Source organism: Martes martes (genome assembly GCF_963455335.1).
Source record: "Martes martes genome assembly, chromosome: 2".
Lineage (NCBI taxonomy): Eukaryota > Metazoa > Chordata > Mammalia > Carnivora > Mustelidae > Martes > Martes martes.
Genome location: NC_137889.1, coordinates 159050517 through 159075531, shown reverse-complemented (window position 1 = coordinate 159075531; position 25015 = coordinate 159050517). Strand labels below are relative to the sequence as shown.

At 38.1% G+C, this 25015-nt stretch overlaps 1 protein-coding gene across 1 annotated transcript in view; it reads right to left on the bottom strand.

Annotated features, from left to right (window-relative positions):
* Positions 1-260: 260 nt before the first annotated feature.
* The window catches only part of ZCCHC4 (zinc finger CCHC-type containing 4), a 49928-nt gene continuing 25173 nt past the window's right edge, over positions 261-25015 (bottom strand). Inside the window, 9 exon segments of the mRNA XM_080797141.1 lie at positions 261-424; positions 426-471; positions 4336-4480; positions 4998-5049; positions 7252-7327; positions 7551-7672; positions 15217-15317; positions 16884-17034; positions 21136-21208. Coding sequence (XP_080653267.1) covers positions 401-424; positions 426-471; positions 4336-4480; positions 4998-5049; positions 7252-7327; positions 7551-7672; positions 15217-15317; positions 16884-17034; positions 21136-21208 — 790 coding nt within the window. The 3' untranslated portion in view covers positions 261-400.

Genomic DNA, 25015 nt, shown 5'->3' with positions numbered 1-25015 from the left:
TTTTTCTTCTGACACTTTCTGCAAAAGAACGCTGCATGCCCGTTTTTTTCAAAAGAGGCCAAAAATCATATGATTCAGAGAGAATTAAAAGAGAGGGAAAAAAAAAAAGGCATACAGAGAGATCTGGTCAACCAGCTCAGGATGGGACACCTCCCCCAGGTCTCCAGAGGGGCTGCAGAGGGGTCCATAAACCAGCAAATACCACCTGCCCATTATCTGCCTTAGAAAGGTGCATACCTTTGAAAGCAAAAGAATTTAAGTCCAGTGTGGCACTTTCAGAAAATGGCATCAAAGGTTGGACTATAAATCTTTCTTATTCTCAAGTCACTGGACATTTAAGAGCAAAGATATTGATGGGCTCTTTCTCTCCTGCTCTTCTTCCTTGTAACAGATGTATGATTCATGGATTGTCCTTTAGTGGTCCCCATTTTCATCTTATTACTTTTTCTTTGCTTCTGCTTTCTGACAGCTCTGAAAAACAAGGTGCTAAATTATTTTGTAGAATAAGCATAGTGAATTATGTAATTATGTTGGAATTTAATTAACCAGCTGACCAAATAAGAAAACAGAAGGAAACGAATTTACTGTATCATAAGCATAAATCCTCAGGATCCTAACCATAATAACAAGGAGACAGTCAGAGGCCTGACTAAGCAAAATGCTTTAGTAAAGAAATTTCTTTGAAAGACGGTTACTACAGATTTATTTGTGACAAACCCAGCACGGAGTAAAGAGTCAAGGCAGGAAAAGCCCCTGCTGTGCTGAACTGCACGGTAGCCTCTAGCCAGTGTGCGGCAACCAGGCACCTAGGACATGGTGAGAGCAAGTTAAAAGTGCTCTAAACGTAAAGTGCACACTGGATATTGAAGAAAGAATGCAAAATATCTTGTCAATAGTTTTTATGTTGATTGTGTGTTCAAATAACATTTGGGATACATATTATTTAAATTTTAAAAATCATAAAGCCAATAAGTTAGGGTTTATTTATTTATTTTGGGGGCTACAGTTTTGGTTTCGGTACATCCGTCCTGCTCAGCTCAGCACTTCAATCTCCAAATCCTTGAATGACATTTTTCAGGAAAAGGACCAACACATTTGCCAGTTAGCAGAGGCAGAGAAATGAAATAGCACAATGGAAAAATGGACAATGCTTACAGACGCCCATCTTATAAGTCCTACAGCTAATTCTCCTTTCCTCAGTGGGTCTAAAAGTCTTAACAAGTGCCATACAGGATGCCCACACTTTGTGGTCTTTGTCTTCCTGAAAGACTAGCTTCACATCGAACAAGTTGGAACTCACGCTCTGAAGACACTAAACCACACCAGAACAAAACAGATCCTTAGTTTCTGGTGCTCTCTGCACTGAGTTACAGACTACCTATAGCTGAGAAAGATTACTGGTCTGTTCATTCACTTTCTCCAAGCTAGCAGAATCACGCCATTCATCATATAGTGAACCGAGGAAAGGCTGGGGCTGCCAGCTCCTGCAAACCTGGGAAATCCCCTCAGGTACCCAGCCATATCAATCATTAGATTCCCTTCTCCTAAACCAGAAGTCCTGGGGAAAAGCTTAATCTTGATCTTCCCAGGACCCAAATCTGCAATTCACAAACAGAATATAATCACTCCGTGGAGCAAACTCTGGCCTCACTTTTGGTTCATATAACATACATATTAAGTGCTGGAAATACAAAAATGAGTGGGTATCATCTTTGACTCTAAGGATCTGGGAGACTGAGACAAGCTAGATGTCGCCTTTCATTATCCTTCCCCCAACTCTTTTTTTGGGGAAGAAACTGAGGCTATGAAATCCTCCATTGAGGAAGTAGCAGAACCAGCTTGATTCTAGAACCTGTAATCTTAATTACCTTGTACTATATACTCTGCTATAAATTATTCAGATATATAATGTGCTAAGCATATCATAATCACTAAACAAATATTAGCTATTATTAGTAGTACCACATGACTATTCTTCAGAATTTTGCTTGACAACTCTCTATTTTTCCATATTTAGATTTTGGATCATAGACTGGGATAACCTATCGGTTCAAAAATAAAACAAATACCACAGCCATCTTTATACTTTTCTGTGTACGTTATATAAATCTCTTTTCCCTCCAACCATTATTTTAAGAAGCCTAATGTCCTGATAAGTGATGATTTAGCAAATTTAATGAAGTATAATTTCTTGACGGCATAGTCAGTGAAGCTGTGTGTGCCTGTATACAAAATTTACAGACATTTTCTTTCTTTTTTTTTTTTTTAAGATTTTATTTATTTATTTGACAGAAATCACAAGTACGCAGAGGCAGGCAGAGAAAGAGGAGGAAGCAGGCTCCCCGCCAAGCAGAAAGCTCAATGCGGGGCTCGATCCCAGGACTCTGGGATCATGACTTGAGCTGAAGGCAGAGGCTTTAACCCACTGAGCCACCCAAGCGCCCCTACAGATATTTTCTTTGGCTTTTCCACTTATAAGAAGAACTAAACATAAACCAGACCTCACTAGAGGACACAGTAAACAAAAGCAGAAAAAAAATATTCATTTTAATATGAATAAACAAACTTTCCAGAGATAAAGTCTTTCAACGCAGTATAAATTGAACTGCTTGAGTATAAATCAATTCATTGTTTTGTTTTGCTTTAAAATTGAATTGACCTAGTGTTTGTCCTCTAAATTAAAGGTATTTATGTAATGATAAAAACGATTAACCACAAGAGGGAGCCAGCACCATTCCAGTTCAGAAGCAAAGGCAAATTAAACTTAAGAAAAACAAGTTAATATAAGACAGCTATGAGATATCTTTTATGCCATATATGCTAAAAAGATGATTAGAATTATTTTTTACTATTGTAAAGAAAAAAAACCCATTTTGCCTTGTCAATTTCATTAGGAAAATTTTTTGAAAGCAATACCTGAAGATAACTGTTCATAGGAGTTTAGGAGTCTTTTCTGAGAGAAAAAAGTAATACTATTTAAGACTTATCAGGTACACTACATCCTAATGAATTTGCTCCTTGAATTAAACTTGATAAAATCTAATACTGAAAGATACTAAATGACTTCCTTCAATGAAAACAGTACAATACCACCAAGCCAACTAGCCCAGGCTACGGAGGACCAACAAAGAGCCTACAATACATTACCAAAATGCAAATTCAGTTCCCTTGTATCGTAAAATCACAGACTCAAAGTCTGATCATGATCAAAATTGCAACCAGATTTACCCTGTACACGGTACAACAATCCCAGACCAATAGCTTATTGGGGGTCTCTATTCTTAATGGTTTCTAAGAAAAAATCTTTTAGAAGATTCTTCAATACATTTCTTAATTTAGAAACTTCCATTTCTACCCTGGATTACTTAGTAGAAATAACTGTTTAGAGTAAATTTGGTGAAAAGTAATGGAAAAATAAAACAGTAGGCAGAATTCAAATGGCTGGGCCTTAATGGGAAAAACTAATTGCCACTAACCAAAAAAAATGAACAACTGGAAAAGAATTCTAATACAACCATAAATAGTTACAATAACATCAGATTATTTCAAATACGAGGAATTTTTTTTTAATCACAAGTCATAAGATGGCTCAGAAATTTTATGCTGATCTCAATTCTCACATAATGTTAATTTGTCTATCTGGTTTTCGTAACAACAAAATAAGAAGACTCAATAACTATCATCCCTTTTGGGTTTTTTTAAGTGTAATCATGCAACTGCGCCCAGTTGAAATAGCAATGTTTTTTAAAAATATGCTGTTGTCATTGGTATAACTTGACTCTGAGTGATAACCAACACCAAATACTGGTGGAGAAAGTGAAAATAAGCATAGGCAAAAAATGGTAAAAATTAAAATTTTACATACTAAAATAGTCAATGTTTTTTTGAAGTCTGATATAATTTTAAGAGATAACTTCATTTTCCGATGTGTTCATTGTGGGATTACATACTACATTCCACCTGAAATGCCTTCTCCAGACTCACCTGCTGTCACATGTCTGTATCTGATCTGTCCTGACTTAAATATCATGTCTATCAATAAAGGCTGGACTCTCTCCCCACAAATTATAATTTCATATGAACCACAGGAGATAAAAAGTTAATCAGTTTCTACCTTAAACTTTGGTGATTTTCATGTCTTACCTGTAAAATGTTAAGCTCTTTCACTTATCTTTGTGCCCTCCCTCCTCCCATCTATGCAAACAATAAGTAACAGTAAAAACAGGAAATAATTCAACACTTCTGAATCCTCTATTGCATACTTTTGTGGAGGACTGCTTTACACAAATCACATAAAGCAAATTTTTTTCTAGGCAATAAAAGAATTCAACTCACTTGTTCACTTTCTTGGATGTAGCAATCTTAGGACAAGTACTACGTTTGTGGTCTAATTCACCACAAATAAAGCAGCCATCTTTAGGGCCCCCGCAAGAATGATCTGGAAGAGCACAGTGACTACAAATGCTACAGTGGATCCAGGCTATAAAATAAAAATTGAGTTTTAGAAGAAGTTCATTTAATTTTTCATTTGATCAACCTTTATGACGGGGAAGCATGAACAGTGTTTACTTCAAATATCATGACCGATCTGCATAACTGGTTATAATTTGGTTAAAGACGCCAAGGTTAAGAGATCAGAATCCCACATAAAGCAACTAACTTCTTTCTGATACATGGCAGCCAGTGCAGCCCTTCTTCAATGAGTCATGAGCAGCAGGCCACTGACACAATGGGGGCTGGCTGAGTGACACAAAGCCTTATTAAAATGAGCCAAACCAAATGCCACACTGAAGCAGGTTACAAAGTCATGTCTCTCCCCAGGAAGGAGAGAGTGTGTATTTTGGCAACTGCAAAAATTAAAAAGCAAGTAAATCAATGTAGGTCTCTATATTAATTTTTTTTCTCTTACAAATACAATTAAATAAAAATCCCATTTAGGTGAAGAAAAACTCTAAAATATTTTCATAGGATCTCAAACACTAAGTCTAAATACTTACAAGGTTTTACACACTTTTTGCAGAGAAAGCAATGGTTCCATTTCCTGCCATCCTACAAAAATAATTTTTAAATTATGTTTAATGTATCATTAAAAAATCAAGTTCCACAATTAAAAATTAAAATGTCTTATTAAAATCTGTGTAAATTATTCATTCCTTATTTCTCACTTTCCTGGGCTTCACAATTAAATACTTTGATTTTAATCTATGCATTTCTCCACTCAACTCAAACACCTCCTTGATGGGCCCCAATTTCCTTAACTGGAAAACTAGGGGATTTATCTACATGAACTTGAAAGTCCACTCCAGTTCAAGCAACCCAATCTGCACAAAGGAGGACTCGATGAAAATTTCAAGAGAATTAATGATTCATAACTTTTACGTGCCTGTGCAGCATAATCCTTAATGAAATTGGAATTTGAGAACTTTAGATCATCTAAAAAGATAGAGATTACAGGGTACTGTTTGGGTAATGTTAAATCTGTGAACTAAAACTACCTAGAAAATTATGTAAGACACTTACATGTCCAGTTTAATGAGAGTTGTGAAGTACACACTGATGAATCCCAATAGGTCAAGAGAATACTGCTGACCCCCTAGACACTCCCGCAGGTACCCTTCCCAATCCAGCATTCCTCTGCCCCACCAAGTAACACGTACTCTGGTTTCTGTGATGGCCACTTCCTTACCTTTGTTTATTTTTACCACTTATGTGTGTATCTCTAAATAATAAAATTTTGTTTTCCTCATTTTGAGCTTTATGAAAATGACCTGGGCATAATTTTTTTAAAATAAGGGACACAGATAGTATCTCTGCTGACTGAGAATACATGTAATCAGATGTGCTACCACAGTTAAAAACAAGTATAACCAATAACAAAATGATAAAGTTATGCAAAATGTACTTTATGATGGTTATAAAAAATACAGCCTTTCCTTTGGTGAATCATTTGTGCGTATTAGCCAATCTAAACTTCATCTGTTCTTTCTGACTGGATTTAAGGCCACCTAAAGGGCCACCCTACCTCCTTAAGACAATGAGTAGAAGGTATATCCCTGTAGTCCCTCCTGACCTGTAAAAATTGGAGAGTACTTCTCTACTAGGGTTTTGTGTGGTAACTGAGTTAATCCATGGACAGCCCTCAGGGAAGGTCCTGGTACATGAAAAGTGCACAGTGTATGCTCTTACTGTTTCATCAAAATAGGGATGGTATCTTGTGGTTCAGTTCCTTATTTGAAACATCTTAATTTTACCCTCAACAAAGTTCAGCACTCACCTCATGCTTTATTTGAGACACTCCTAATTTTAGTAATCATATAGTACCTCACATAAAGTGAATTTAGGGGCATCTGGGTGGCTCAGTCGGTTAAGTATCTGCCTTTGGCCCAGGTCATGATCCTGGTGTCCTGGGATTGAACCCTGTGTGGTGGGGTGGGGAGTGGGGGGGTGGGGAGGGCTGCTTCTCAGTCTACCTCTGCCCTCCCATTCCCCGTCCTTGTGCTCTCTCTTGCCCCAATAAATAAAATTAAAAAAAAAAAAAAAGTGAACTCAATTAACTGCTAATAACGATGAAGGCACTTATTTTTTTTTAAGGCACTTTTTTTTTTTTTTTAAAGGGGGTGTTTACTCAATTTGGAGCAACAGGTGATACCAATACCCAAGGTTTTTTGTTTTTTTTTAAGATTTATTTAACAGAGAGAGAGATTACAAGCAGGCAGAGAGGCAGGCAGAGAGAGAGGGGGAAGCAGACTCTCCGCTGAGCAGAGAGCCTGACATGGGGCTCAATCCCAGGACCCTGAGACCATGACCCGAGCCGAAGGCAGAGGCTTAACCCACTGAGCCACCCAGGTGCCCCAAGGCACTTATTTTTTAAAGCCTGTCGTACTTTAAAATTAGAAACATTGTATCAAAGCATAATAAATGATATACAATAATAAATAATATAGTAATACAAATTATAATGTTATTAAAATAACATTGGGGTCCCTAGGTGGCTCAGTCGGTTAAGCGTCTGCCTTCGGCTTGGGTCACGATCCCCAGGTCCTAGGACTGAGCCCTGCTTCACTTTGGGCTCCCTGCTCAGCAGGGAGTGTCCTGCTTCTTCCTTTTCCCCTCCCCCCAGCTTGTGCTCACTCTCTCTCTCTCTCAAAGAAAATCTTTTAAAAAAAATAACATTAAGCAAATGTAATGAAACGAGTAAGCTAAAATAAAACAAATATATATGAATAAGAATGCATTCTAGAGAAACTATACCTTGGAGGTGCAAGAATTACAGTGCTCACAGTGTTGATTCTCTAGGGAAACATACCGTTGACACAAAGGGCAAAATCTAAGGAAGAAAGACTTAAATCAGCTGCATATTTTTAAGAAGATTCACAGAGCAGGTAAATGGCACTTGTTACAAAAATTGAGTATAATCCAAATTCAATTCAAAATTATAGACCAAATTTAAAGGTAGCAGAAGAACTATATGAGTCACTATTAAAAGCATTTTGATGTTGGACATATGGAACTTGATTCTCATGTATTACAAGGCCTCACTAAGATCTTACCTGTACCCTTCCTCGCTAGGAAGGATTATTTTGTTGGGTGGAATATTGGTGAAAATACGCACAGGAGACTGTTTTCGACCTGTCTTCCCATGTTTATAAAGTGCATGATTATCATAATCTACCTGGAAAGTTTAAAAAAATTGAAAAAGAAGATTTACTCAAAGGAATCAACATCTACAAAGATTCTTTAACCAAAAAGTACAAGCTGGTGCCAAGGGAGGAGTTTAACCAAAGTTTTTAAGGCAAAATTCTTAAAAGCAAAAATGTACTTCTTAATTGAGAGAATCTGAGGGGCCTCGGTGGCAGTGAAATTCCATTATGGAAAAGGTAAACTTTGCTATGATAAATTCATATAGCCTGATCTTAAAAGAACAACTGTAATCTTTTATCCAAAAACAACAGACTTCATAAGAAGGTCTATTAAGGAATTACAAATTCAGCTTTTGGTGCTTAAGAATTCCAACCTTGAAGATGCGTGATGACTTCGCTGGAGCTTTTCATTTTTGTGTGTGAAATCGGCTGCTTGTCAGTTTGCAGGTCACCAAGTCCCAGTACAGCCTTACTTCAACCCCCCACCGTTCACCATTTGACATCTTATGCCCTGGCCAAGCACAGGGCTGGGGACCAGAGAGCAGCTCTGCCACTCACCTGTTGGTGTCTCGAGGCAATTCTCACCTAGAAAAGAAGGTTACTGAGCCCTGCCTCAGAGATGCTGGGAAGGTTACATGAGACAATGTGCATAAAATGCCGAGTTCGGGGTCTGGCATAATATATGGTAGAGACAGAAAGATGCAGATGAAGAAAGAGATTCACAACAATGGTTGTGACTATTTCAAACATTTACCTCTCCTCAAGAACCCTACCTCACCTTTCAGCCTTGGCAGAGCATCTGAAGCTGGAGCTAACAGGCTCAATGTTTAGTAGCTTCTTGCTCTCCTCTCCTTCTCCAGCCTCTCTACTATACACACACGTTCTCACTTTGGATTCAAGCCTGCTCAGAATCCACCTGGTCACTAGGTCCATTTTTCTTTAGATCAGTAATTCTCCGAGTGCGGAGTCTGGATCAGCAACATCAGCGTCGCCCCTGAGATCTTGTTAGAAAAGCACATTCTTGCCCCATCAAAGGACCTTCTAAAACAGAAGCTCCTGGGGGTCAGGCCCCACAATCTGTATTCTTATTTTTTTTTTAAGATTTTATTTATTTGACAGAGAGAGAGATCACAAGTAGGCAGAGAGTGAGGGGGAACCAGGCTCCATGCTGAGCAGAGAGCCCGATGCGGGTCTCGATCCCAGGACCCTGGGATCATGACCTGAGCCGAAGGCAGAAGCTTTAACCCACTGAGCCACCCAGGCACCACACCCCCCCCCCCCACAATCTGTATTCTTAACAAGCCCTCCTGGCACACTAAAGTTTGAGCACCATTGTTCTAGATCATCCACAAGAATACTGTGAGATTTTTATGAAGTCGGTAAAGGTAGAGCCCAACTTTCAAATATGTTATAATGAACTGTTCAGATTCTAAACAAGAATACACTTAAGAATTGTTCAAAAGAAATGGCCTGCAAGCTAGCTCTATTTAATAAGCAAAGCACAAAAATGTAAGGACTTACTGACAATGGAAAGAGAGGGCTTTAATGAGAAATTCCTAAGCTCTCCATATGGCCCTGCCCACAGCTACCAGCTACCACATTAGCAGGTGAACGAGTTCAGGAAGAGAGATCAACAAGCTATAGCAGTGGGGGGGAAAGTGCCATGGGAGACCCAGCTAGACAAGGGACAGTGTGGGGAAACAAAACAAAACAACAAACCCTGGGAGTTCCGGTTAACTGTCAGCACCATGAGTCCATAGTCTGGCTAACTGTGCGAAAGCTGGCGTGGGCTCACAGCCACCCTGTACGGAAGTGCAATATCATAACAAGCAAAGGACGAGGTTAGATCACGTGAAATGCTGCATTCAGTCACTGCATGTGAAGGGAGATGCTGATAAAACCAGTTCGTTTCTACCAAAAGTAATGGAAACGAAGAGGATTTGTCATTTAATGTGTTGGGGTGTTTATTCAGAAAAGCGCAAACTAGGAGGATCTGATAGCTATTTTATAACTGAAGGGGTGTCAGTGGAATTGAAATGAGACTCAGCCTTTATTGCTTTGGAGAACAGAAGTAGGACCAATGGTTAGAAGTTAATAGGGAGCATATTTTATCTCAATATGAGAAAATTTTCTAACGATTAGAGCTATTAAATAAATTGAGTTGCCTTGTAAGGCTGCAGGACTTTGCTCACTGAAAGCATTCAAGTGAGGCCGGGTGACGGCTTGTCATGAATTTAGTGGAGAGGATTATTACGATGGGAAGTTAGCCTACGTTACACCCCTAATGGTTCTTTCCAACTTTAAATTTCTATGAATATATGTCACCTATTAGAGACTAAGATACAAAGCAGATTTTACTTCAAAATCACCTTAAAATATTACCATAAGTAGTTTTTTTAAATGATTTCAATTCATAATTTCCCCTAAGCACTCCTCTATGTATTAAATAAATATATGACACTTTATTAAATTCAACAAAGATATTTTGAACATTTGTGAGTGTCCTAAGGGAAAAAAAAAATTCTTCCAAAGATCTTCAAATGCTGGAAAGGAGGGCCTTAGAAAGATTTCTAGTAAATGGAATATTCCATGCAATACAATACATAGCAGATGGAAAAGGAGGAAAGAAAGAACAATCTCTTTATGGTTACCCAAGGAGTCAGAGAACGTATATGTCAGGAAGGTGGTTGATTGCTTGATTTTGCATAACCTAATTGAGATTATTATTATTTTTAAATGCGGGTTTGTTGTGCTAATTAACTATAAACATATGGTATGTAAAACACATGCTGCTAGGGTAAATTAATGTACCTCTAACATACATCCATATTTCATAGCTTCATCCACACAAATAAACGTCCTATGGAAGCGCTGTAAAGCAAACACAATTTTGCAAATTGCATATCACTAGTGGTAGAGCTGATACACCATTTTCCCATCATTATCTCTGACATTTCACTCACAATGATGATGAGAGGCATTTTCAAATAGAAAATTTCTCCCATGGAACTGATTAATGTGATGAAGTACTGTATAGAAATGAGGGAAAGCAGAGAATCTCTGCAATTCTTAACTTTTAATTTTATCTATACGCAAATTTCTTCTGTGACATGAGACTGAAACCAGTTATACGGAAACCTAGACGTTCAAGTCAACAGACATTCATTTTGCACCTACTATGTTCTAGGCATCCAGCAGGGAAACAAAGATGAATGAAATAAGACAGAGTACTTGTATTTTCCTAACTTCCTGGGGACTGTGTTCTACTTAATTTCACTGCATCAAAAGATCACCATCAGCCAACTTCCACCAGAACAAAAAGGTCTTTTAGTCATACTCCCCATATCCCACATACCTCTTATTTGGGGATGCCTGGGTGGCTCAGTCGTTAAATGTCTGCCTTCAGCTCAGGTCATGATCCCAGGGTCCTGGGACCGAGCCCCGCATCGGGCTCCCTGCTCAGCAGGAAGCCTGTTTCTCCCTCTCCCACTCCCCCTGCTTGTGTTCCCTCTCTCACTGTGTCTCTGTCAAATAAATAAATAAAATCTTTAAAAAATAAACAAAATAATAGCTATCTATATATAGTATATATTTTATTCCCCTTGTCACTCCAAACCCATTAAATGTTTATATTTATTACACATCAGGTTTTAAGAATTTCAGTTGTCATCTTATAATTTGCAATCACTTGTCAGAAATTCTTGTCAAAATATCTTAACTTCTGAACACGAAACTAACCTTGAAAAACAGTTTTCGACACAGGGTGATTTTTTAAGGGATAGCTTTAAAACAAAACAAAACAAAGCTCTACTTTTAACAATCCAGACAAATGTCCCGGATTAAGGAGAAACAAGAGATGGATCGTAGCATGTTCCTGGTGGAAGGGAAGTGAGGTGATCTAGTTCCGATATGGTAAACACAGGACCTGAATGTCACCTCGCCCCAACCGGGCACCTGCGGCAGACATCACTAATCAATCACACACTACTCCCTGCCACTGAGCCTGGTATTCTCAACAAATTCTCCAGAAAGTCACTACGAATTCATCAGGCTTAGCACTAAAAGTGAAACTTATCTGCCATCTCTTTCCTCATTCAATCATTTTATTTTATAGGTAAGGAAACAGAGGCCAGGAAAGATAAACTGACTTTTCCCTCTTCAAATTATAGAGCATCTAAAAGGCAGTGTGCTAGGACTCACACTTCTGACTCTGGGTCAAAATTTCTTTTCATTATTACATCCTTCCTTTCTAATCTGCCCTTAATAAAACTCTTGCTTTTCTAGGTCTTTGGTGACTATTTTCTTTATTAAAGATTTTGTTTATTTGACAGAGAGATAAGAGAGCATAAGTAGGCAGAATGGCAGGCAGAGGGAGAGGAAGAAGCAGACTCCCCACCAAGCAGGAAGCCTGATGTGGGACTTGATCCCAGGACCCTGGGATCATGATTTGAGCCGAAGGCAGACGCTTGACCGACTGAGCCACCCCGGTACCCTTTTGGTGACTATTTTATTCTGTACTCATCAAGTGCTTTATCACTGAAGAGTCTACATAATTTACATTTTATGAAGATCTGCAGCATTTCTGCCTCCCTCTTACCTGAAAAGTATTTCAAACAAAAGAGATTTAGTGATTTTGGTTTTTTTACTGCATTGTGGTTTGCTGGCTTATAATCATCTTGGGCAATGTGAGAAAGAAGTCTAATCAAGGTCTATGGCAGAAGACCTGTGAAGGAGACAAGAGACTTTCAAATTTTTCGTTTGATGAAGGCAGCTAATATACACCAGAAAAGAAATTACTATAAAATAAGGTTAAAATAACAAAAGAAAAGAAAGAAAGCAAAAGTTTCAGAAAGGATAATAATAACTCCAGAGAAATTTTCAAAAAGAAAGAAAGAAAGAAATTAAGAATGAATGACGGAATATCAAGGTGAGGTATGACAAATAAAGGCTTATAAACACAACAGGAGATATGGTAAAATCAGTTTCTCCAACTGAGCATGCGATGGGCTGCAGTGTTCTTCTCTTTAGTAGAAATCAGGAAAAATGAAGATTTGTTTTGTTTCACAGACCTTATTCTAGTTTTTCTTTTCAAAGTTTGGCTTTCTCCTTTCTAAAGACTGCTTTTCAATTTGTCTGATACCCAGTCTGAAATGGCCTAGTTAGAGAAACTTTTTTCACCCGTACACTGAATTGTATAATTATTTTTAATAAGCTTGGACCTTGGAACTGTTTCTCAAAACTGAGACTCCAGAATTTCCACAAGTTCCTTTCTAGTAACACAGACCGTCGAAACAAGCCATGGCTAGTTTCTCCACATGAACCTCTCTCGTGCACTCTACTCTGGATCTGCCTTCTTTGGCTTCTTTGCCATTTCAAACTCTTGCCTGCAGTGAAAACGCATTTCTAAAAGTGCATGGAACAGTTTTCTGAGGGACCTTATGTTTCATATACTGTACCAAAAAAAAAAAAAAAAATCCCCAAAGAAGAGTTTTACCTGCACCCAGAGACTACCTGATTGGTCTTGACAATGCTGAGAGCAATAACCTTTGGTCTACATTTGCTGTGTGTTTGGAACAAGGCTAAGCCTCTTCATGTATTATCTCAAATAATTCCTAAAACCTTATGAGGCAGGTATATTATTACTCTGCTCATTTAACAAGTCACATGAGCTGCAGAGTCAGATAAAATGTGTAGGCTTCACCAGTAAGTGGCAGAACCAGGATTAAAACTCAGTTCCTTCTCAATTCTGGAGTTCACGCTATTTTTCAAAAATTCAATATGTGTAAGGCACCTACTCTGTGCCGGACACTGTATTAGATGTACTAGATGATTATTCACTGTCAAAGGCAGGAGGCGCTCCTGACAACTGAAAATAGTTTATTTAGTTAACATCTTTAGGATATGCCTGCTATCTCTGTACTGCAAATGTCAATACTAGAAGTACCCCTCAGACAAGAAACAAAATTATGTGCTCCAGAAAAGGAAAGTAAACCAGATTTGGGAAGAATTATGATGTGGACTTTGCCTAATGCAGAGCTCAAGAAGTCAAGGTTAAAACGGCTTGTGCTATAAACTTTGGAAAGGAACTGTTACACGGTTCAGTATCCATAAAAATGTCCATTAAATTTGATAACATAATTTTTGGAACACTATTTCAGTTTTGGAAATTTATTTTAAGGAAGTTATGTAAAATATGGAAAAAATTATGTGAATCAGAGATGTTTATGGCAGTGTTATTTATGGTACCATAAAGGTGAGAGCAACCTGTGTGTCTAAAAAAAAAAAGCTAACAATTGATAATATAACCTGCTAATGAAATAATTTAAAGTGATTAAAAGCAGGTGCCGGGAAGGCTCAGTTGGTGAAGGATCTGCCTTCAGCTCAGGTCATGATCTTGGGGTCCTGGGATCATGCCTCACATTGGGCTCCCTGCTCAGTGGGGAGCCTGCTTCTTCCTCTCCCTCTGCATGCCGCTCTCCCCTGCTTATGCACGCTGTCAAATGAATAAATAAAATCTTTAAAAGAAAATAAAGTGATTAATAGCATAAAGACTATGGAGCTACATTTTAAAATGTACACTTAAATAAGACACAGTGAAGAATGCAGAATTCGGATTCATCTGTTATGATTACATACCCATAAAACGTGTCAAATTATGATATTTGCTACTTGGGATGGAATCACAGGTAGGGTCTGTCCTCTCATTTTTGGTAACATTGTTTCTTTCAGAATTTCTAAATAATTTTCATAATGATAAACGCCTTCAAGATTAGAAAGATGAGACCCAAGTGCTAGCTTGGAACGGGTAGTGAAGACATGTTCATTTTTAGTTCCAGGGCAGAAAAAGCCTTCATCAAGGTAGTCCATTGCTCAGAAAGCTCAAATAGAAAGATCTCATTACAAAAGAAGAAGCAGTGGCCACCTGGTGACCCCACGCAGTGATGGTGACAAGGGGGTTAACTTCAGAACCAAGGAAATGAATGCGGGAAAGTGGACATTAAAGCAGTAAGAGTTGAGGGCAGAGGTGGGAAGGAGGGCCAGTCAACTCCACCCTGAAATCAGCACACTCGCCCACACACACAGACCTCAGCCTCTCTGCTTCTCTGACACCTGCCACCTCAGACACACCTCCCTTCAGAGCTCCTGGTATCCTCTGAGTGGCACAGTAAAGTGTAGTTGACATTCCACCGACCAGAAAAAGCGACTGACTTCTCTACAACCTCTGAACAGACAAAACTCCTGTTCATAACAACGTCTTTGGGGCCAGTGAGGTTAGCTGGTCTAAAACCTGGCTGTGCTGCAGGATCACCTCAGAAGTTTGGTAAAACGTGGTTTCTTGGGGCTGTACCCTCTAATTTTGACTTCATATGTGTATTTTGGTACCTAAGAATCTGTATTTTTAATATAGATTTCAGCACCCTAAGAATTACATTTAGGAACCTCTGGACAATTTTAGTGTTTAATACAGCTTATGATATTTTCATTTACTAAAATCGATGGATTGTCTCATCAGGATATTTACTTAAGCAGAATGTCCATTCATCAACCATGCCAGAAAACAGAATATTTACTATACCTGGTAATCCAGCATGCAGAAGGTTGGAAAAAACTGACGAATTCGGAATTCAAAAAAATAGGGGAAAATCCAGAATATGGGTAGTTCTTTGTGACTGCTATCTAATGGATCACAAAAAAGGAAAAGAAAGTAAGAAACTGATATTGAAAAAAAATAAAAGAGCTGTAACTGAAAGACCTCTAATATTGGGAAAAATTACAATTGTTCAATGCACTTAAATCATACAAAAGAAAAGAATGTTTATCAGAGTGCCATTTACAACTTGACCTTTCCCAAAAGTCAGTGGAAATATTCTTTTACATCTAAATGCAGGTATAAATGGTATGTAAAAGTAGTCCTTACACACACAATCTCTATATTCTAGGTCAAGGTAAAGATATCACCATTAAAGTGGGGAATGACAAGGAGCCTGACTTGGAAGCCCAAAGATCATTGTGATATGGTAGCAGGAAGCATTGGGCCAGAAGGCAGAAGGCCTCAGGTCAGCATCCCAGCTCTGCCATAACTTATTATGTCTGTTTTCAGAGATGAATCAATCTTTCCTGAAGCACAGGAGATTCTTAAAAACAATCAAAATTAACTTCAATGACAGGGGACATAGCTATTATTTACAGAGCACCTCCTATAGGCTGAGCCCAATACCAGGTACTTTCTATATATTACCTCCTTATAGTAACACCTGGAGTTAGATATTAATTATCCCATTTCATAGACAGGGCAACTGAAGCCATAAGATTTAAGTCTTTTTTTCAAGTTCATGCAGCTAATAAGTGGCAGAACTGAAATTCAAGCCCATTGAAATTCAAAGAAGAGGAGCTCTTCATTGCTTCCTCAATAACAGTGACTTACTTTATCCATTCTGATCAGTGGACTTAAGAACTGAAAATAAGTGGAAAACTTAACACTATGAGTCATGTTTCAGATTTCTTTTGCATTCTGTCTCCAAAGCACACTATTTATATAGCATAATTAAAAGAGAAACCTGATCACAAATTCCTGACACTCTTACAGTTTATCAATTTGCAAACTGGAAACTAAAAAATGATCATACCAACTAATTAGACAGTTAATTAAATAAAATATTTTGAAGGCCTAAGGCACTTTAAATTGAATAATAACCCCCAGCCATTAACCCACCTCTATCCATGTAGGTATCTATTTGTCACTGATAACCACTGTATGGTTCGTGCATATCTGATCTTCCTACCCAAATCTTGGCACACTTTAGAGCTCTGAGCCAGAGGCTGGGCACCCTCTTAGAGCTGTGGGCAAGACTTCAGGAACATGGAATGTAAGATCCATGTGGGCAGGAATACGTATCTGTCTGGTTCAGTCTCTATTTCTAGCACCTAAACAGTACCTGCATACAGGGGCCGCTCAGTAAGTATTTATTGAATAAATGACAACAGTTTACTCCTATTCTTCATAAGGTCCCCTTATATTCACCTACAAGTCATGCTGAGAACACGTGATTAGGATAATACAAAGTGTATCATGATAATGAAGTCTCTTGCATTCTCAAATAAGCCTGTTTAAAAAAAAACACACACACAACTCAAGACATGTATATTTTATCAGAGCTCTGATTCACTGAGCTCTGCTAATATTTGACAGGAAGCAGATACACAGATACATGTTTACTCTGCAGTAAGTAATAAATTACACACCTTGGCTTTGACCTTCTTTCCACATAGCAATTAACTTCTTGAATGTAACAGCCAGAGGTTCAACCAAGCCACCAAAAGGAGGATCTGTCACCATAATGACTCCCTCACCTTTATCTTCCTGTAAAAATGTTCTGCATACTTCAAGGGCAGCCTGGAACAAATAAAAATTCATTTCTAAATGAGGACTAGAGGGAGGCACTCCATCCTATTCAGAGAATGCATTAGGCTCAGTCCCACTGTTTGTCCTGAAACTTCACCCATCCTGCCACCCCAGAGTCCCTCAGTGACATCCGGAAGCCTCTCTCATTCAGCCCCCAGGAGATTTTATCTTTTGGGTTCCTTGATAAGCAGGTTTTTAAAATTGCAAATTCAAGCACCATCACTATCAGAGGACTACACATTTCAAATGGTTAAATTAAAAAACTAAATTTAGTAACCCAAGAGAGAAAAACTCATTACCCATGAAGACTATCTAAAACGCTAAATTCAATCCCACAAACAGAAGCGGGGACTGAGCTAAACACTGGAGACACAAAGACGAATAAGACCTATTTTCTTCCTGTCTGGTTTGTCCACCACGAGTTCAGTTTAATAAGAGCTATGCGTTACCAGTCACCTCGAACACGTTGCTGGGCAGCAGGTGTTGGACAGGCATGTTTGGACATGCACACTAAGTAAATGAATGAAAGTCCACAAACAACAAAGCTTAGCCAAGCCACGAAACCAGGCTATTAATGAAGTGTTTTTAGTCACTGTAAAATTAACATTATGCACTGTCTAGCATATTTATTATTTTCTGCTTCAGGAGAACAGATAATAAGAGATATACCTATAACACTAACCCCCGTCTACTGACTTTGTAGTCATTTTCAAGCACTCACCTATAAAAGCAAATCAACAGTATACAGAATAGCCTAAGACTTTAAAGTTTAATGGCATTTTAAACTTTAATAAACCCATATGTACTTTATAATAAAATATATATTGTTTTATTACTAAATCAATTTAGAAGACTCAATTGATGAGAGGAAAAACGACAACATCCTAATCCCCTTTCCCGGGGACAGTCTTTATTAACTTCCCACTGGAAGTCCTGGAGCGAGGGATGGCATGTCAGGAAGGTTAATCATTTTTCAAGTGCTGCCTGGCACTTCCTTAACCTGCCTACATGAACAAGGACTTAAAGTACAGATGATGTTATTGAAAAACCTTCCAGTTCCTTAGATTTAAAAGTAGGAAAAGAAAATAAACAAGTAAATGAAACCTAAAGTCTTAGCCAAATTAAAAAACCAATAGAGTACATTTGTTTCCAGGTAAGAATCAATGGTATGATGTCCCGTCATGACCTGCTGAGGGTCCTAATGTTGGCCACCTGTGGAAACCAGATGCTTGCTTATGCCACCAATGCTGACAGTGTCTTAACTCTGCCTTTCAACTCAATCATCCTCTAAAAAAGTGCTTGGTACTTTATTATTTTTTTTAAAGATTTATTTACTTACTTGTTTGAGAGAGAGAGAGAGCAAGTGCGTGCACATGAGCAGGGTCTCAGAGAGGCAGACGGAGAAGGAGAGAGAGCAGGGAGCTGAGCAGGGAGCCCAAAGCAGGGCTCGATCCCAGGACCCTGGGATCATGACCTGAGCCAAAGGCAGACACTTAATCTACTGAGCCACCCAGGTGCCCCCAAGGTGCTTGGTACTTTAAGTAACGATCCCCTGTATATACTTCAACCTCCTTGCCCATTAAGGTATATGACATTTTCTATTACCTGAAAGACTATATGATTTTCTATAAGAAAATCCTGCACAGGGAACTCCTGCTTTTTAATCCAGTGGGCTGTGAAGTGCATATGGTCCGTGACAGGGGCTTATATCCCCCAAAGCACCCTGCACACCTTCACAGGCGCCTGGCTGACGCTTAAATACTCAGCGATTGATTAGTAGATGGTAAGCCTCCACAGAAAACCTTGACTCAGGAACTAGGCAGAAAAAGGGCCCATCATAAAATCATCCAAGACAATAGTTTTCTGGAGATCAATCTCTACAGTTGCAGTGCTATGTAAAGGCTGCTCCTAAAATATAGAGAAAGGAAACCCTGAGCTACACAATTGTTTTCTTCTGGGAAAAATAAAGTGGAGCTCAGTCTTGGCAGCTTATTCCAACCATTATTTTAGAAACTTAAAAGGTAATTCCATAAGCTTTCAATAAAAGTTAAAAAAGAATTTTCTAGGAAAAGGCTAATTGGCTAATTACATATTACATTTTAAAAAATATTTTATTTATTTATTTGACACAGAGAGAGAGAGAGAGAGAGAGAGCAAGCACAAGCAGGGGAAATGGCAGGCAGGGGAGAAGCAGGCTCCCTGCTTAGCAGGGAGCCCAATGCAGGGCTCGATCCCAGGACCTGGGATCATGACCTGAGCGGAAGGCAGATGCCCAACCCACTGAGCCACCCAGGTGCCCCTACATGTTATTCTTAAAATATAAGCAATGGTTAGCCAACTGTTAGGTATTCAAATGTCATTTCACTCTTATCTCACCATTACTATTCAAGATAGAAAGCAAAGTCATGGTATAAAAAACAAGACGCACATACACAAACCGGCATCCAGCAGTAATAGACACTCGGTTATTTCACCTCCTCTGGCGCTGGCCCTGACACACATCCCCTTGAACACACCCTGGAACCTGAGGCCCCAGAGTTCCAAGAAGCCATACTGAATACCTCTACAGCAATATTCCACCTGCCCAACAAACCCAACATTTCCAACTTCCACTTCCAACTTTCCCTCCTCTGTTTTGAAGAATGAAATACAAAGCCAGGCCAGACAACCAAGTCATCTGTGACTTCTACCCCAGTACACTTACCACCGAGCCTTCTGGTTTCCATCTGTGAAACGCCCACGGAACCCACCTCTCTTTTCCCCACCACCACTGGCCTAGCTGAGAAGTCCATCATCATCTGTTCTCAAGTGAGTCTGCAATTCTTCTCTCTTCTTCACACTCATCTAATCAGTTCTCAAATCCTAGAGATTATAGACCACATAAGCCCTTTGGGAAACTGAACTATGTCTATTTCTAACTGCTATTTATTTCAATACTTAGTTTTCATGGTGATCACAGCTAAAAAAATATATACCCCAATGCTGACTGAGTCTCATGGATGGAGTGCATCATTGGCTAGACTGAATCAGGAGACTCATTTTTTAATCCCAACCAATAATTTAGAATTTGTTTTCATTTCCTAGATACGTAGTTTTGTTTAGTTTTGCTCGGTTTTTCTTCTATCATTAATTAACATTTTAAGAAACAATATATATTCATACAAGGTTCACAATTTTTGAAAAATTGATTTACATGCATATATGGATATGTGCTTCAGGTAGTCTTGATCATTTCAAACAGTTGTGGCCAACTTCCTGTCAGGCGTGATTACTTGGTTGGGTATAGTTTTTTTATCTTGTAATATGACTCACAAAGAGCTCAATCTAGGAGTAAAAGTATCAGCTCTGCTATGCTGCTTATTCATAGTGACATTACTAACATCATATTATTGAAAGAAGCTACCCCCTGCTACCCATTGAGGGCCTCTGCCATTATCACCATCACTATCACCCAGAGCTCACAGATTAGGGGTCACTCTCAAACTTGTCTAATTTTTAAGAATTAGTCTAATAAAACTATGAATCCCCTTAACTGGGACATGAAATTTACCAGGGAGGCAGACATCAAACAACTAACCACAGAGTTATTTAATTACAGTTTCATATAGCTACAGAGGACAGCCTGACCTTGCCTGGGGTTAAGGGGAGCCTAGAGAAAGCGACTTGGAATAGAGCTTTGAAGGACGAGGTGAAGTTAACAAAAACTAGAAGGCAGAGGAAACAGCATGGGCAAAAGCCCGTGTGGTGGAAAAGATAGTTCCAGATGAGTCATACATCCAGAACACAAACACAAACCCCAGAGCAGGAACAAGAAGAGAGACTGGAGGGTGGCAGGTGTCAGATCGGGCAAAGCCCTGGAGGCTGTGGTAAGAAAGTGTGTTTATATCCAAAAAGCAGTGAAAAGTCACAAAAGAAGAATAACACAATCACTTCTAGACGCTTGATACACACTCAGTGGATGAAGGAAAAAAAGCCAATCAATAAATGGTGCAACAGCCACGATTTGATCTTGAGGGATTCTAAAAAATAAGAAAGGAGGTACTCTGGAACTTGTTCTTCCACAATAACAAGGATAACGGTTGTAATTCTTACCTTTCCATCAAAGAAGTGATGGTTAAACATGTTATAATGGCAAAAACTATCTTCCATATAAAACTGTGAATACCTGTAAAATAATTTATTACTGTAGTTATTTGCCCAGTTATGGCTATATAGTAAGTAAATACAAACTAAGTTTTAAAACTATAAAATCACACCCTTAATAAAAGCAACTTCATCATTCCTTAGTTTCTTGAAATAAAGAATACTTTCCCAAACTCTCAGGGAGTCAGTAACAATGAATGAATATCAACTTCAATTATGTTCCCAAGTTAATAAGTCAGTGAGAAAACTATAGAAGACTCGCATACAAAATTCACATGTTCCTTCAAACTACAGAATTATACAGAAACAATGAGATTACTGATAGATTGTTATACAATTTAAGTTTGAGATGGGCTGGCAATTAAAATACATCTCTCATACTTAATAATTTCAAGAAAAACACTGAATCAACATTTTGGCTCAACAGCTGTTAATTATTTTCTTCTGTGGTTAACAAAAAAAATATTTAATACAAAGCATTTCTTGTCTATTGCAGATTAGCTCAATAAAATATGCTTCTCAATATATAAGAAAAATAAGCATGTGCATTTCATATTTACTGAATTAGTGCCAGGAAAGAGAGATATTTATTTACTGATTGAACAATTTTATTCTTCTAAGATACTACTTTAAAATGCAATCAGTAATGAATGAAAGTACCAGCTTTGGGCATTAACATTTTATAAATTTTTGCTAATTTACTAAAAATTCATAGCACATTATGGTTTAAATTTGCATTTACTTGATTTCTTACAAGACTGAGTTTTCTTTACACCTTAATTGTATTTGTATTGTCTGTCTCTACATCTTCCTCCTTGTTATATACATATGGGTCTTGTTAGCTCTTGCTGAATTCTGAATTTTTTGTATAATATCAGGATAGCATTGTGAACCTCCAAAATTTTGCTATAAACAATTCACATACGAACCACACCATCCTTGTACAGAATTCATAACTTAGTGAAAATAATCCAGGGGCACATGCTTATTTATACAACTTCTTTAACCAAATCGTGAGAGTGACACTTTGCTCCTACTTCTACTCCTCCCTTACTGTCCATAACGGACTTACTGCCCATGATGAGCATGTAGTCTAATGGACAGACCTGCTTTATCCCTTTCGTATTACACTATGGTTAAAAGTTATACAGGTTCTGTAGTCAGATAGTCTGGTTTCAAACACTGGGTCTTGGGGGGCCTAGGTGGCTCAGTCAGTTAGGCATTCAACTCTTGATTTTGGCTCAGGTCATGATCTTGGGGTTGTGGGATTAAGCCCCACACAGGGATCTGCACTCAGCTTGTCCCTTTCCCTCCCCTTCTACTCCTTCCTGTATTCACTCACACACTCTCTCTCTCTCAAATAAAATCTTAAGAAAACAAAACAAAACAAAACACTAGGTGTCTCACTTATTACCTATGTAACCTTAGTGAGTTAGTTAACCTACCAGAGCCTCAGTTTCTTCATCTACAAAATGGAAAAAAATTACATAGTGTCTTACTTCATTGGACTTGGTAAGTATAAATGAGAAAATATATGTAAAGTGTTTAATACAAAGCAGCTACATAGCATATACTGAAATGCTAGGCATCACTACTTTAATAAGTATTGGCTATAAAGATATACGTCTTAATGCCCCTCATGTTAGGGAATTACATTTATGTCCAAGAAAAATTTCTCCTCCTATAATCTAAACCCATTTCTTCTTGTTCTGTAGAGACAGAAGAACAGCTGTTCATTCTAAGTACAATGTCCCCTAATATCATTTGAGATACTGTCAGTACATCTGCGGATTTCATAAAACATAAATTTGCACTGAAGAAATAAACAAAAGGTTTGGATAACTGAAAAAACATTTGAAATAGACTGTAACCTGATGAACATTCCAAAACACTGGGAAAATGTCAATTGCCGTCAATAAACAAATGTCTTCCTAATTAACTAAATTCCAAATAACTGATAATATAGATATATCAGTTATTTTATATATAAGTATATCTCAATACCAGTACCATTGTGGATTGACTATCATTTGAGGATTTTCTTCTTTCTTGCATTGCTGTTAAGTGTGAACAAAGGAAAATAGAATTCCTTTTAAAATATATTTCTACCCCATATCCATTTTTTTGTATTGCTTCTCAAAGATACAATAGTCTTTTTCTAAAAATTAAAAAAGAAAATTTTATTTACATAATATTCAGCACAGCACACTTGTCCAAAACATTCTGGGCAGCAGTAGGTAGAGTCAGAGAGAGAAAAAAGCCAAGATTTCAGCTCCGAGTTTCCATCAAATACAAACAAGGGAGCATAATTTTTCATATTTTAAATTATGAAAAATCACTGAACATTACCCTCTTAAAATGAAATTGGCCTCGAAGAATTATTCTCTGTATTGAATAAGGCAAACAAAACCAATCAGAAATGCATGCACTTGAAAACTGCAAAAGGACATTCATTTAATTTGGCCATTCATTCTCTTTAAATGAGAGTCAGTTACCAAGTGTGAAACATGCTCTATACACAGGAAATGTAATCAAGAGCTGAATAAAATTAGTCCATGAAATGAACCTAAGAAATCCATTTTTTTGATATAACTTTATTTGGATGATAGTTTGCCAAATAGAGTTTCACATCTTTCATGCTAAAATTGGAGCATATAAAAATCCATCTTAGCAAATGTTAACTTCGTATCTTAGACCCCCTAAAGAGGATATTTATAGCATATGTAACACTGGAATTGAGGTAGTTCTCTGAAGCCTTGGACAGACCTTTTGTAGGCTGACGACAAACTAAAGTCAAAGTGCCCAAAGTAACTACTCGCTGTCACTCTATATCACATAGGAATTTGTTCCTGATTTAATTGTGGTCCTTGTGAGAAATCTGAAGCTACTCCACACCCCAGAATATCGTCAGTACAGGCAACAGACTGTTCATTCTGGCCACTAACGTCTTTCAATAACATGAAATCTCTCTCTCTTTCTCTTTTTAATTTACTGGGGGGAGGCACAGGGAGAGGGAGAGAGAATACCAAGCATGCTCCACACTGGCCCGACGTGTGGTTCAGTCTCATAACCCTGAGATTATGACCTAGCCAAAACCAAGAGTCAGACACTTAACCAAATGAGCCACCCAGGTGCCCCAACGAGCTCTCTCTTAATACCCAATGTCAACTCTTACAGAACTGACTCCGTGTAAAAGAAGCTAAGCTAACTATAAGAAGCTAAGCTAACTATTACAACACCTTCAGTTTTTGTTTCCAACACATACACAGAAGTTTATAGATACAAGAAGAAAAAAGTATCAGTATATTCAGTAAGTTACAAAATAACTTTATCCACATCCCCCTACTCGGTCCAGGAAATTTTTTTTTTAATATTTTATTTATTTGACAGACAGAAATCACAACTAGGCAGAGAGGCAGGCAGAGAGAGAGGAGGAAGCAGGCTCCCTGCGGAGCAGAGAGCCTGATGTGGGGCTCGATCCCAGGACCCTGAGATCATGACCTGAGCCAAAGGCAGAGGCTTTAACCCACTGAGCCACCCAGGCGCCCCCAGGAAATTTTAATATACAGGCTCAAGAAAGATAAAACTAAAAGACATATAGCTTAAATTAAGAGTTAAGGGTCCATGTAAACCTTTCAAATTAAAAGGAATTCAGCTATGATGGAGAGTTCTGGTGACTGGCTGTAGCACAATGTGAAGATATTCAACTTACTTAACACTACTGAACTGTACACATAAATAACTAACGTGGTAAATTTTAACCAATGTGTGTTTTATCACCATTTTTTTAATAGTCTAGTATCCAGAATATATTTACTTTTCAACTTAA